At 27.8% G+C, this 14,467-nt stretch overlaps 2 protein-coding genes across 5 annotated transcripts in view; one reads left to right on the top strand and one right to left on the bottom strand.

Annotated features, from left to right (window-relative positions):
* Positions 1-2,210: 2,210 nt before the first annotated feature.
* Positions 2,211-9,795, bottom strand: LOC103576739 (serine palmitoyltransferase 2). 3 transcript variants are annotated; one of them, XM_053741497.1, is made up of 8 exons: positions 9,776-9,795; positions 7,197-7,359; positions 6,137-6,316; positions 4,909-5,063; positions 4,648-4,793; positions 4,364-4,582; positions 3,211-3,536; positions 2,211-3,140 (listed from the first exon to the last, which is right to left on the bottom strand). In XM_053741497.1, exons 2-8 carry the CDS (start codon positions 7,302-7,304, stop codon positions 2,640-2,642), a joined length of 1,635 nt encoding a protein of 544 aa, XP_053597472.1. In that variant the 5' UTR covers positions 7,305-7,359; positions 9,776-9,795; the 3' UTR covers positions 2,211-2,639. The 3 variants fall into 3 exon arrangements, with proteins under 3 accessions (XP_053597472.1, XP_053597471.1, XP_053597468.1); XM_053741496.1 differs by lacking the exon at positions 9,776-9,795 and adding an exon at positions 7,636-7,724 and having other exon boundaries at positions 2,213-3,140; XM_053741493.1 differs by lacking the exon at positions 9,776-9,795 and adding an exon at positions 7,625-7,715 and having other exon boundaries at positions 2,213-3,140.
* LOC103576756 (reticulon-1-A) overlaps positions 8,049-14,467 on the top strand; it is a 23,056-nt gene continuing 16,637 nt past the window's right edge. For both annotated transcript variants that reach the window (XM_014444920.2, XM_014444919.2), the window contains exon 1: positions 8,049-9,665. In XM_014444920.2, coding sequence (XP_014300406.1) covers positions 8,381-9,665 — 1,285 coding nt within the window. In that variant the 5' untranslated portion in view covers positions 8,049-8,380. The remainder of the gene's footprint in view (positions 9,666-14,467) is intronic.

Here is a 14,467-nt window from a genome sequence, read left to right as displayed (position 1 = left end):
TTTCCGGGTATTTCATGGGTCTCAGTGCCCAGGATGGCGAATCCGAACACTATTTTCTAGCCGATCCGTACTATGGTATTTTGCTGTAAATTTGCCGCATTTTACCGTAAGCACGGTACAATATTTCACTTCACGGTAAAATACAGTAATTTTGCAATAAGTTTGCACGTTTACAATGAAATGCCGAAATTTTGCCGCACTTTTACTGTAAAATATCACAAGGTTCTGCAAATTTATGGTAAATTACCATACCTTTACTATAAAATACCGCACTTTACTGTATTTTTACCGAAATATTTCCGCGCGTTGTAAACTGCAGTAATTATCATAATTTACAGTTAATATTTACCGTAACTCGAAATCGTCAGGGAATTAGATCAAAGACTTATTTAAATATTACCAATCAGAAAAAAGATCATTGTTTTTATACTACTGAAAACCAAAATACAGTAATTTTAAATCAATGATACAAAAAAATATGAAGTTTTTATAAATTCCTCAAAAAAAAAAAGAAAATTAATAAAAATAAAAACGTCCCGTTTAGGTCATAAGCTTCTTATTTGTGCGGTAAATGTTAAATTTTTTAAATTTACTATGACTATTATTAATAATAATATATATATATTTATTTAGTTATGGTAAACAATACTGCAGTGATAAATTCAGTAAAAGATTATGAAATACTTATGTAAGATATTTTAATGCCTGTTAAATTTGAAATTGTCTAGTTAATTTTCTTCTATTGTACACTAGCGTTTTTCAAATAGTATATTAAAAATTAATGATTATTCGCACTTGTTATTTTGGCAGTTGTAGCAATGGCAAATAAACATTCTATAATTTCTGTAACTTTGCATGTAAAAACAGTATTAAGTAATTATTTTATAATTGTCTATAAAGATGTATAAATTTATTATTTTTTATCTCGAAAAAATTTAATTTATCTATCAAAATTTGTTTGCGATTATTCACCTAATGTCCGTTAATTTATCAAGTTAATGCTTTCGTTGATTTAATAATGAGCAAACTGATTATTTTAGGCGATATTATTTATCATTCATTATTATATTAATTCAAAATTTATTTAGCTTATTAATAAGGCTTATCATCCCTGATTTATATTATTAATTCAATAGTAATATAATTCAAACACTTAGTCGTGAATACTCTCAATTGTGCACAACGTTTTTTTGATCATGATCAATTTATTGGTCATTCAATATTCTTAAATAAATTTATATACACATAAATATATCGTGTCGCAAATTCTAAAAGGACTTTTATTTTTATATACCCTTTTGACTTAGAAAACTCTAAAGCCAAAATAATGTATATTTTTTTTTTATTGCCAATCGTTTTGTAGACTTATTTGATAGCAACAAATTTTGGACAGCCAAAAAGACATTTGATAATTTATTTTATTCAATGAAAAAACGGAAAATGAAATTTTTATTTTAATAGTGGGATAAAAGCGTTTGAACATTAGAGTGGTCGTTAAAAATTAAATTTTCTCAGGCGCCCCATAAAAAGCTTCTTTTTAGTAAAAAAATACATAGGGAATTTTTTTTTTTTTTTTTTTTTAAAGTTAAAAGAACACGTACCGCAGGACGATCAAAGTTCATTTTTTGATACAATCGCGGTTTTTTTAATATCTCATGAAATATGCAGATTAAAGGAAAAAAATGATAGAAATAATTTTGTAGAAAATCAAATTCTTGACCAAAAAGGTCCTGTTCATTTTTGTTATAAACTGTGTATTTACGAAGGTATTTTAAAAATACTTTTTGAGATCTTATCAATTGAGCATTTAAAGAATTACGAATGTTAAAAATAACGTTTTTTTTTTAAATATAGATAACTCCGTAACTCGTAGCATATCAATCATTTATTCTTGTTGTAGTTTCTTATACTTAGAAAAATGTTATTTGAAATTTGTAATCCTTAAAACGTTTTATTCATAAGATCTAATAAAAGTTTTTCAAAATATCTTCATAAATACACATTTTATAAAAAGAATGAGTATGACCTTTTTTGTCAAGAATTTAATTTCCTACAAAATAATTCCTATGATTTTTTCCTTTAATCTGCATATTTTATGAGATATTTAAAAAAACGGCGATTGTATCGAAAAATGAACTTTGATCGTCCTGCGGCACGTGTTCTTTTTACTTAAAAAAAAAAAAAAAAAAACAAATTCTCTACGTATTTTTTCACTAAAAAGAAGCTTTTTTGGTGTGCCTGAGAAAATTTAATTTTTAAAGATCACCACTAAACATTTTTTAAAATTAATTATGCTATTGCGTCTTTTACAAATTAATTAAATTAAATTTCCAAGTGTCCAAAACTGGTCCTAAAGTGGCCAAAGTTACCTCTCCCCTAAAGTTTAAATTATACCCCCATTTAGCTTTCAATTTTTTTTTTTTTTTACAATTTTCAGCTTCAGAATGAGTCTACAATATCATAAGCAATAAAAAAAAAATTACAAGCCCTTTTGCCTTTAAGAAACTCTCTAAAGCCCAGAGGACGTATAAAATATCCTTTTGGAATTAGTAACGCGATATACATACATATAAATTCATCTCTAATTAAAAATAAAAAAATTTGAATTATCGTCAGTATGAATAAAGATAAAAAATTATTTATTCTGTCTCACTGTCAGTATAATATTCTATCGGATTAGGATTTCTAGGTTTCCTTGAGTATCTGAGTCCAATAAGATCAGCCATTTCTTCAATATTTTTCAATACATAATCAAGTTGTTCTTTAGTGTGTGCCGCTGACAAACAAAAACGTATTCTACCAGCCATCAGAGGTGTCGCCGGAAAACCAACACCCACAGTCGCAATATTACGCGTCGTTAAATTACGCACTACAACTCCTATTTTAGAGTATAAATAAACAAGCATAGGTACCACTGGTGAATCATCATGACCAAAAATAATAACACCAATTTGATTGAGTCTACGTCTAAAGTATCGCGTATTTCTGGCCAACTGTTCAATACGCAATTTACCATCATTTTCACCCTCTTCACCCATTATCGTTCTCATTGAGGTAATTATTTGTTGTGCTATCGGTGGTGACATTGATGCAGCATAAGCATGAGCGTGACTGTGTATTCTCAAATGATTTATCAATGCCTACAATAATTATTAAATATTTATTAAACCATTATCACTAGAAAAAATAATTATTTAGTTAAATAATCACCTTTGATCCAGCAATATAACCACCAGCGGATCCAAAACTCTTAGTGAATGTTCCCATATGTATATCAACTTCTTTAGGATCAACTCCATAATAATCACAAATACCCCGGCCACTTTTACCCGTAGCACCGATACTGTGCGCCTCGTCAAGATACAAATACGCTTTATATTTTTTTTTCAAAGCTACTATTTCTGGTAAATGAACTATCGAACCCTCCATTGAATAAATACCCTCGACGACGATGAATATTTTTTTCCATTGCTCTCCACTTTTTGGCTGCCCATACGCTACAGCCTCTTTTAATTTCCTTTCCAAGTGCTTAGTATCTACAACAAAAAAGCCTATATATAGATAGATAAACAAATTTTATTTGGCCATGAAGTCGAAGCTCTTTGTGGCCATAAAATGTATAATAATACATATAGTTAGTAGGGTGCATCCAAAAAATTGACTTTTTTTCAAATGGCCGTGATATTGTCATTGTACAGATAAGCTCAGGATATATTTTTGTGAGAAATTTAACGCGCTACAAAAAAGTCATTTTTTGATAAATGAATTTGCTCAAAAGTTATTGGAGCTTGAAGTCAAATTTATAATGATCCTGAAGTTAGCAGACAATTAAAAATTTTTGAATTTTTTTTCTTGAACCATTTACTTAAAAAAAAAAAAAAACTAAAAATATGCACCTGTAGAAAATTCATAAAACTGTAGGTGCAATTTTTTCAAATATTTTTTTTTTTTTATAATCCATTGTTTAAAACAAAATTCCAAAATTGTTAGACGTCGGCTAACTTCAGTATCATAAATTTATAGTGTTTCGAGATTTTTTTACTTTTCCGGTGAAACTATCAGATTTATCACAAAATGGTATTCAATCTTTTTTGTAGACAATTTTATTCCCTACAAATTATCTCGAATAAAATTTTTTCAAATTCTGCTTCACTTTCTAGTTATTTCCATTTTAATTTCAAGCTCTTAAAAAAAATAGAGCTCTGATCGATTTCAAGAGCTTGATATTAAAATACTATACTATATACTAGAAAACAATTAAAAATTTTAAAAAATTACTTATTATCTCAAGTTTTGATTTTTACTATAATTAAAATAATCTATCATATAATAGATAAAAACATGACTAATATAATACTGATACCATTGTGATGAAAAACTCTCGTAACCGCGCCCGATAATCTCAATCCTAGGATCAATGAGGCATGATTTTTTTCATCGCTCAATATCAAACAACCTGGAGTTATCAGTGATGGAATATTCAATGCATTTGTTGCAAAACCCATACCAAATACTATTGCATCTTCAACTTTAAGAAACCGTGCGGTTAATTGTTCCAACTCATTATGAATTGGCATAGTTCCTAAGTAACAAATGTATACATTTATAAATTTTTTTATTAACTAAACTCAATAAATAAATAATTACCTAATTCAAGACGTGTACTACCACTAGCACAACCATCTTTCTTAAGAGTTTCAATACTTTGCTCAGCACAATTTCCAGTCGATTCAGCAAATCCAAGGTAGTTATAAGACCCCAAGTTGATGCATTCCGTCTCCGTACCAGTGAAACTATTTTTAATAATAATTAGTACATTAATAAAATAATTATATATATTTTTTAAGTGACTCATATTGTTGATATTGTGAATATTGTAGTAAATAAATAATAATAAAATATACCTACTCAAATGTCCAGCAATAGTCACGTGTAATACGATCTTTTAGAGTGACCATAGCACCAGGCACTGAGCAAATAGGTCGATTCCAACAATCACGTACTCGTCGATACACATAACGTAAATAAAAGGTCTCGAAGTTTTCATACAACGCCGCATATCCCTATGAAATATAAAATTATTTATTTAAATATAACTGAAAAAAATATTCGAATATAAAAATAAATAGTTCATTTTTTTTACGAATAAAGTCGTCTTATTTTTTGGCATAAAAACTACAAATTTTTACTTATTTTATTGTGCTTTAATTTTTTTATTTTGTTTTACTTCTCCGCAGATTTAAAAAAAAAATATAGAGCGATTTTGAAAAAGAAAAAAGCCTATAAATTTTTGAAGTTTAAAATGTACAAAAAAAATAATTTATTTTATTTTCTTGCATGAAAAAATTTTCAAACATTTAACTTTTAAAATTTATAAAATGAAAATTATTTATGATTAATTAGTTTTTTGAAATATAAGATAAAAGACCTAGTGCCCGATCACTCCATGTATTTGTGTACGAATTAGTAAAATCCAGTAAATATAGATACAGAAATACACGAGTGATCGGGTACTAGTTCTCTGATCAGGTACTAGGTCTCTTACCTTAAGTAAATATTAAAATACATAAATGAAAAAAATTATTCAAAATATTTATGATACTCATGACACTGAAGTTAAAAGACAACTAATAATTTTTGAATTTTTTTTTTTCAACAAATCAATGACAGGAAAAAAACACTAAAAATATGTACATGTAGAAAATTTTAAAAACTATAGCAAATTTTTGAGTATTTTTTTTTATAATTTATCGTGTTTAAAAAAATTCAAAAATTATTATACGTCGGCTAACTTCAGTATCATATAATACTGACGTAAGCCGAGGTCTAATAGTTTTTGGATTTTGTTTTTATAACAATAAATTATAAAAAAAAAAAATCTTAAAAATTGCATTTATAGTTTTTTAAATTTTCTACACGTGCATATTTTCAATTTTTTTTTTTAAATTGATTTGTTGACAAAAATCCGAAAATTGTTAATTGTCTACAAACTTCAGGATGATAAATATTTATTAAGCTTCTCATATATTTTACACAATACTTGGCTCCTTAACAAGTACTCATGGTAATTTAAAAATAACTTATTCATAAAAGTATTTATGTTTAAAAAAAATATCGTATGCATTTAAAACAATACCTTTCTGTTTTGTTCTCGTGCCACCTTTGGAGCAAATAATAGCTGATTGATAAATCCCAGTAACATAAGTATGTAAAATCCTAAATGTGTTAGTGCTGATGTGAACAATGTCTCCTGTTCGAATGATTCTTTTTTCATACTCTTGCTCTTTTGTATTTTTTTTTCCACTCCATTCTGCATCTATTCAAAATAAACAAAAAATACATATTCATAAGTATATATATATATATATATATATATATATATATATACTAAAATTTAAAAAATGAAGTGATTAAATTCCTAGTAATTTCTATCCTAAGTAATTAAGATAAAAAAAATTGATACTCTACTCAAGGATAAACTAAAATAGTATGAATGTGAATGCAACTGACAAGTAGCAATTTTAAAATTTTTGAATTTATGAATAAAATGATTAAATGTAGCAGACAGAGAAATTTAAAATTATTAATAGACTAAACAATTAATAAAATTAAATAAAAAAAAATGTGCATTTAAATAATTCAAAAATTAATGTTCGCGCATTTTTTTAAATTTCATTTCTTTATTTATTTAAAATTTATAAATTGTCTTATGGCTACATTCATACTCATAAAATAGTTATAAATAGTTATATATTTTATATATAATAAAGTAGCTCAAATATAATATCCTTGATCTCCGTCAGTTCATTCGAATTAAAATAAATTTAAAATCCGCGGTTAATTGGCTCCAATAAAAAAAAAAAAAGAATAAAAATAAGAAAAAATAATTGAATTTGCATAGAGGGCTCTGATGTCATTTAATCCAAAAGTGTCAATACACGAGTAAGAGATTTATTGAGTATTTAATTTTAAAAAATTAACTAGAGATTCAAAAAATAAAATTATTGTAAACATAAAAATAACCGATACAAAAACTACGATCTTAGTCATGAAGGTCATAGTTAACACAAATAAAGATAACAGCTTTCTAGAAAAACCTCAAAGCCTCCGGCACAAGTTTAAAGTCGTAATGATTTAAATAAATCAATAAAGTTTAAATAAATAATTATCGATCAAACAAAGTTACGCATACGTACCTTGATAAATCCATTCTGATGTTTATAATCAATTTTACCATTTATTTCTTTATGCGAAATCCCATTTTTAATTACATCTCCATTATTGAATCTCATTCTCGTGGTCATTATCAGATAAATTGAATTTAAATTTAAAAACTGAATGGTCTGTACACTTAAGACACTAAATAAATAAATAAATAAAAATAATTAACACTTAAATTATTTTAGGTATTGAAAACGCGTGCGCAGACACCAGAAAAGGTTAAATTAAAAAATTAATATATTAAATTTAAGTAAATAAATAAATAAAAAAGTTTTATTATTTATTTATTAAGGATTAATTTTAAATATTATCCAGCATTCTTCAGTACTCAGTTTAAATGAAACAAAATAACAGAGGACTGAGGAATTATTTAAATTTATAAATACAAAAAATAATAAGGTACTGAAGAGCTACAAGAAGTAAGCAAGAGCACGTTCATTTGGTCTAGATGTACAAAAAGACCGGATAGCGTCGTCGTACTGACGTTTTTAAACCAATCAAAATAACTTTTGATGCTCGTAAGGTCTCAGTGTCGACACTATTTCCCACCGGGCCTGTTACTTAATCATATTTCGTAATAAATATCCATTATTTATCGTTCCGTTAATTTTTAAACCTGTAAATCCATCAATTATGATGTTGATTTAATACATAACCTCATTGAGCCAAAGGAATTGATGAAAAAAAAAAAAAAATAAATAAAATGAAAATGAAAATAATAATAAATTTGACGAAAAGAAAGCTTGGACGAGCGTCATCTAGAGGGAGACGTGGTGAGTTAGTCATCTAGGTAGGCATGCTATGAAAAAAAAGGTGTTGGTGGTTGATGATGGTGGGGGATGAAGCTAGAGCTATTTCGCATGTGCACGAGTAGCTTTTGACAGCTGAGAGAACGGAGCAATCTACAGACTACAGACAGTAACAGTACATAAGCTAGATAGAGTTTTGTCTGGAGAACAGTGCTGATCAAGTAGCAACCGGCTTTAGATCACTAGATCTTTAGGGCTGGATTACTCCGAACGTGTGATATTTTTTTAAGTATATAAATTTATTATTGACAATTGATTACTTTTTTTACGTATTGCAGATGAGAATAGAGTGACAGTGAACTGTGTTTTTTAATTGAGTAAGTACAAGTTGATAAATATTTAATAACAAAATGGATATGGATAAGGAATCAGTACATGGGCTGGATAAAATGAAACGTGAGAACGATTCTACTGATGACTTTGAGCATTTGGAGCATGTTGCGTCACCGGAGGATGCTAAGAGTAATAATTTATCGGGTCAGCTAATTGATGTAGCACGTGGACCAAAAGATTTGATGGAAGTAGCAACAAAACTCGAGAGAAATCTTCTGGACACTACGGTGTCGGAGGTGGATGATAAAATTTTGCAGCCGGTTCCAGCTACTCCGCCACCTTCAGCGGATTTTGAAAAGTTTAGTAATATGTCATCAAGTGCGCAGCCGTTGGATCCTTTTGAGATACTGCAGCAGAAAAACCATCAGCAGCAGCAGCCTAGTCAGGTACCCCAGGTTGACGCTAAAACTGCAACAATGGCGTTCATGGAGACTGAGCGAAGTGGAAGTGGATTTTATAAAGATACACCAGAAATGTCACCGGAATTCGGCCGCCGTGAGTTTGATAATTATCAAGAAAATGACGAGGACAGTAAGAAGGATGTGCTGAGCCGTGATTCACCGTTGATGGGTAGTGATTCACCAGCTGCAAGTATTTCTCCGGACTTGGCGAAAGAAACGCCAGCGGGCGAAGTGCATCATGACAATTATGACCTTGGAGAGATTGATGACCCGGTTGACAAACATAAACAACAAATACCATCTGATTTAAGTCCTCCTGATTCATTGTCGTCATCTTCATTCAACAATGACAGTTTGATTAACAATAAAAGTAGCAAAGACCAGGATTCAGTTAAAAAAGATGTCTTCCATCATGATGATGATGATATTATTAGTGACATAAAGTCGTCTGTTCTTCCACAGCCAGAGAAACCTCCAGTGATGGATTTCTTGAGTGACGAACCGCAGCCTCATAACAATCAAAGTGTCAAAGATATGCCAAATAATACAGTTAATGATAATGATGATGATTACTTGATTGACAACGCACCAACCAAACCACTACCCCCGTTGCCCAAGGAAGATCTCGATGATAAATTTGAAATGACCCGTGATTACATGTCTCCTGAAGTCGCCTCACATCAGCACCAGCTTCAGCAGAGTGGCAACGAAACCGGTGACTCTGAATTTGAGTCAGAACCTGAACCTTCACCAGCTAAAATTCCGATAAAACCAGCTACCAGCATTCCAGCAGCTGAACAGCCTCAAGAGCGTAAAATTCAGAGTAATTTGCCTGCTAAGAAGTATGTCGTCGAGCACGAAGAAATTGCGCCTCGTAAAATTTTCTCAGACATGGGACTCGGTAAGTTATTACTAAATTTATTATCCATTTATTTTTTTATTTACATTTTATTTTTACAATCATTACGTCAGTCATTTTTCAAACAAAAAGAAATAAAAAATTACAAGCACCTGCAAGTGTTCCTAGAAGTAACTCGAGCCGCAATTTGGTGAGTCATCAGTCTCGCTCGACTACTGTTTGGCTGATGTCGATACCCTTTTGCATACTAAACCGGAAGTTCTCCGGAAGACCTTTACTTTGTCTACTCACTATCATGTATTACGTATATAGATGCATTATTTACTATAAAATATACATATACATTACATCTATATACTTATTTATTATTAATATATATTAAAACTTTACACAGCATAGACTTTTTTACGCAGTGTCAGTGTCATCCGCACAGCAACGTGTAGGAGTAATATCTATTAATATTCAACTAATATTAAACGACAAATTCTATGACTCATATTGAAGTAACGCGGATTTAATTATTTACATATAAAAATATTTTAAAATAATACTCCGAATTATGGGTAAATATTTTAGTTTAAAAAATTTATTGCTTTAAAAAAATTATATATTTAAAGAAAAAAATATTTATTAACCCAAGAACAAATTTTTTGTAGCAAAAAATTTTTTCTCATATATATATATATATATATATATAGGGTGGCTCAAAAAAACCGACTACTTTTTTTTTCGAGTCTCTTATGAAAATTTGTTGGTTTATGATGTTTTAAGAGCCCTCTCCAAAAATCAGCTTAATAAAAAATTTTCAAGAGGTAGCTCACGAATTTTGAAAATATCAAAAATGATCGAAATTGAAATATTTTATTTCAAATTTTTTTCTTTCTCGAGGCAGCAATAGTTGATATTTGCGAAATCATGACTACGCTGAAAATTTAAGCCCAAAATTTAAATATTTAAATCTCGCTCAAGAGTTTTGAATGTTTCAGTGCTGTTTTTGGACGTTTTCGAGCGACCCTTGAATATTAATAATAAAGCTTCTCAATTTTTTCACTATCAATTTGCATGACAATCAATGAAAATATAACCCGAGAAATAGAAATAATAAGTTATTTACATACTTTTTTATTTTTTAATTCAATTTTTAGGTTTTTTCGCTTATTCAAAACTTACCAAATTTTATTGTTTAAGACTGTCCTGTATATTTTTGGTTGTGCAAAAGTTATATTTTAGTGAAATAACAATAATTGAGTTATAAAAAAATACAAAAACTAATTCAAAGTATTAGCTACATATTACCAGTTAATATTCAAAATTCTTGAGCGCTGTTTAAATGTTTAAATTTTGGGCTGAAATTTTCAGCATAGACATGATTTTACAAATATAAACTATTGCTGCCACGACAAAGAAAAAATTTAGAAGTAAAAAATACGAATTTCAATCATTTTTGATATTTTCAAAATTCGTGAGCGACCTCTTGAAAACTTTTATCAAGCTGATTTTTGGAGAGACTCCTTAAAACATCATAAGCCAACAAATTTTTATGAGAGATTCGAAAAAAAATAGATTAAATAATAAAAAAAATAATATTTATAAAAAATGCACTTATTAATTTCGAAATTTCCTAAATGCACATTTTTTAATAATTTTATTTTATCAATTATTTACTTCATTTATTAATAATTAAAAATTTATCTGATGTCTGCTACATTCACACTCAGAAAATTTTTGCTTTCAACTTATAATAAAAAAAATTTTTTAAAGCAAATAAAAATTTTCTCTGGGTGAGTAAAAATTTTTGCGCTAAGAAATCCCTTTTTTTCTGTGTATTTTTTAATGGATGCAAACATTTCTCATATATTTCATCGCATTAATTAGCATATGAGGTATAATGAACAAAAAGTAGCGTTAAAAAGAACAGCCTAATAAGATTTACGTTAGTAGGCTGTACTCGTATTGTTACGTGGTCCGTTCACTTCCGCTTAGATACACAAAAGAGTCTACTTGCACTCAACTCGTACTTTTTTAACTTTATGTCCGTTTAATATTCCATGTTAATTTTTTATATCTATTTTATTTATCCTTCTTTTTACGCTGGACTACCATTATTATTTATAAATAACCTCTTGAGTTTTATTTAGCGTTTGAATCACCATCCAACCGAGTCAACAGTTATAATTTATCCTTTATTTAAACTTTTTTTCGTCTACTAATATCACGGTTTTGTAATTAAATATATGAAAGTTTTTTTAATGGTCTCTGCTGCTTTAGTTCATTCTTTTGTTAGTTTATTTAATTATTTGATTATTAGATTGTTAAAAATTTCGGACGATTGCGAGTGATAAAGTAATTGTGTTTTGTTTAATTTTATTTTTATGTCGTGTCTTCGATAAGCTAATTAGGAAATGGATTTGGGATAGATATTAATAATATGACTAAATTTTCGTTTAAAAATGATATTTTTAGGTAATTTTAAAAATATAAAAGTTTACATGGGAGTCACGAGTTTGTGCACGAGAATAAATTGGATGACGCACATTAACACATGTGCATGCATGGGGGAGATGTATAGGTAGAATAATATATATAAAATACGACGTGGGTATTTGTTACTAACGTGCAGTAACGTGGGGTTTAAGTCATCATATGTTCGGTGTATATGTATGTATATATATATATGTATATGTATATGTGTGTGTGTGTGTGTTGTTTCAAGTAAAGCGGGTAGTATTATATCGATCGGCAACGAGACACCCTTAAATACACCCCGCAACACCAACTTCGGTCTTTACTTCACTCTCACCCTGTCCTTGCTGCTTTTTTTTACGTGTCTGCGAGGAAAGTAATCTAAAGTCTACATTCACTATAAAATTTATATGAAAAAAATATTTATGTTAATTGAAGGATTTCTTTTTTTTTATCTGGAAAAAAACTTTAATATTTCTTAGAATTTAAAAAAAAAATAAGAAATTTAAATTGGAGCTTAGAATCGAAAGATAATTTTATATTTTATCGATAATTAATTTTTTTAATGCTTTAAGTGGAAGTCTAGATAAATTATATCTGGGCTAAATATGGACTTAAAAAAAAGTATGATTTGTAAAAAAATTTTTTAGTTAATAATTGTAAAACAATTTGTAATTGACAGAGAATTGGCTGGTAATTGCTGATAATAATTTATAAAGCTTGAAATAATTTATAAAATAACAACAAGTAATTGCTTTTTCAAAGTGAGTTCTTTTTATAAGAGGGTTTGTGATGACTTATAAAATTAAGTTGACTGCGCAGATTGTACCTTTGACGTAAATACGCAGTAACTGCTATTATTTATAACGTTTTTTTTATCATTAATTTTTTTTTATAACTGATCAAAGTCGAATATTTTTAATTTAAAACTCAGGCGACTCGTTAGATCAAAGACTTATTTAAATATTACCAATCGGGAAAAAGATCATTGTTTTTATACTATTAAAAACCAAAATACAGTACTTTTAAATCAATGATACAAAAAAATATGAAGTTTTCATAAACTCCTCAATAAAAAAAAAAAAAAAAAAAAAAAAAAAAAAAAAAAAAAAAAAAAAAAACAAATTTTAAAAAATAGAAACGTCCCGTTTAGGTCATAAGCTTCTTATTTGTGCGGTAAATGTTAAATTTTTTAAATTTACTATGACTATTATTAATAATAATATATTTATTTGTTTTCTTATGAAAATAATGCAGTGATAAATTTAGTAAAAGATTATGAAATATCTAAAAAGAATACCTGTGAAATTAAAAACTATAATTAATTTTCTATTATCGTTAGTGTCTGTTATTTAGTACATCGAACTCATTAATTTCATACATTAATTAATCTACAAATTGTTGCTATGACTAACTGTCTCTTAAAAACTTTTTGTCACTTAATGATAAATTTTGCTCCAAAAAAAGTTTAGATGCCCCGTTTTGATATTAAACTTCTCAGCTAACAAATTAATTAAAATTTTATTATACTGTCTCATATATTTGCTCGTCGAACCAAAAACATTTCCATTAATTACTTGAACAAAATTAATTATTTTTATACAATAAATATTTTGTTTTCTTCAAAGTTTCTTGCGCCCCTCAATCACTTTTTCCAATTAAATTTTCCTCGTATTTATTTGAATTATTTTTGTAATCATGTACTTGTCAACGTCTACAGAAAAAACATTATTTAATTAGTTTGAATTTTTATAAAAAGGCCTTTCAGAATCCAAACTGTTAGTAGATTTCTTATTATTTTTTAATTTTAAAGTTTCGACATAAAATTGATTTAAAAATTAATATTTTTTTGGCATTTTTAATTTCGAGCTCAAAACCTGCCAGAAATAAAATAATTTGAAAATTTTAATTGCCGCCTTTTCCTAAATACTTAACCGATTTTTGAAATTTTTGAATCTCATCAAGATAATTGCTTAAAAAATAATTATGTAAAGTTTCATAACCACGTAAAAAATTTTAAAATATATAATAATGACATTTTTACCATAACACAAAAATCAGTCAAGTAACTTCGGACCTTTATTATAATTCGAGAAATTATCGTAAAATAATAAATAAAAAGAGGAAAATATACTTTATTTTATCAGTAGAAATAAGATTTTTGCCTTAATTTCGAATTAATGGTTAGAATGTTTGGTATTACGGTGAAAATATTGGTCCTATAAAAAAAGTTTTTAAACAAATGTTGTAGGATATTTAATTTTCGAAAAAAATTTTTCGTATGATTTTTTTATACGACTAATATTTTCATCGTAATTCCAAAATTAAGATTCATAATGAACGATTCAAATTTTTGATAATTATGAAAATCTCAATTTAAA

Source organism: Microplitis demolitor, chromosome 1 (assembly GCF_026212275.2).
Source record: "Microplitis demolitor isolate Queensland-Clemson2020A chromosome 1, iyMicDemo2.1a, whole genome shotgun sequence".
NCBI classification, from domain to species: domain Eukaryota; kingdom Metazoa; phylum Arthropoda; class Insecta; order Hymenoptera; family Braconidae; genus Microplitis; species Microplitis demolitor.
Note: the sequence above shows the minus strand (reverse complement) of the source record. Positions and strands in the feature narration are given on the sequence as shown.

Bases quoted from the DNA above. Each gene is read 5' to 3' on its own strand.
- LOC103576739 (XM_053741497.1), bottom strand. From the start codon at position 7,304: ATGACCACGAGAATGAGATTCAATAATGGAGATGTAATTAAAAATGGG. The intron at 4,583-4,647 runs GTAATTATTTAT...TTTGTTACTTAG, and splicing joins TAGTACACGTCTTGAATTAG to GAACTATGCCAATTCATAAT. The intron at 3,537-4,363 runs GTATCAGTATTA...TTTTTGTTGTAG, and splicing joins GAGAGTTTTTCATCACAATG to ATACTAAGCACTTGGAAAGG.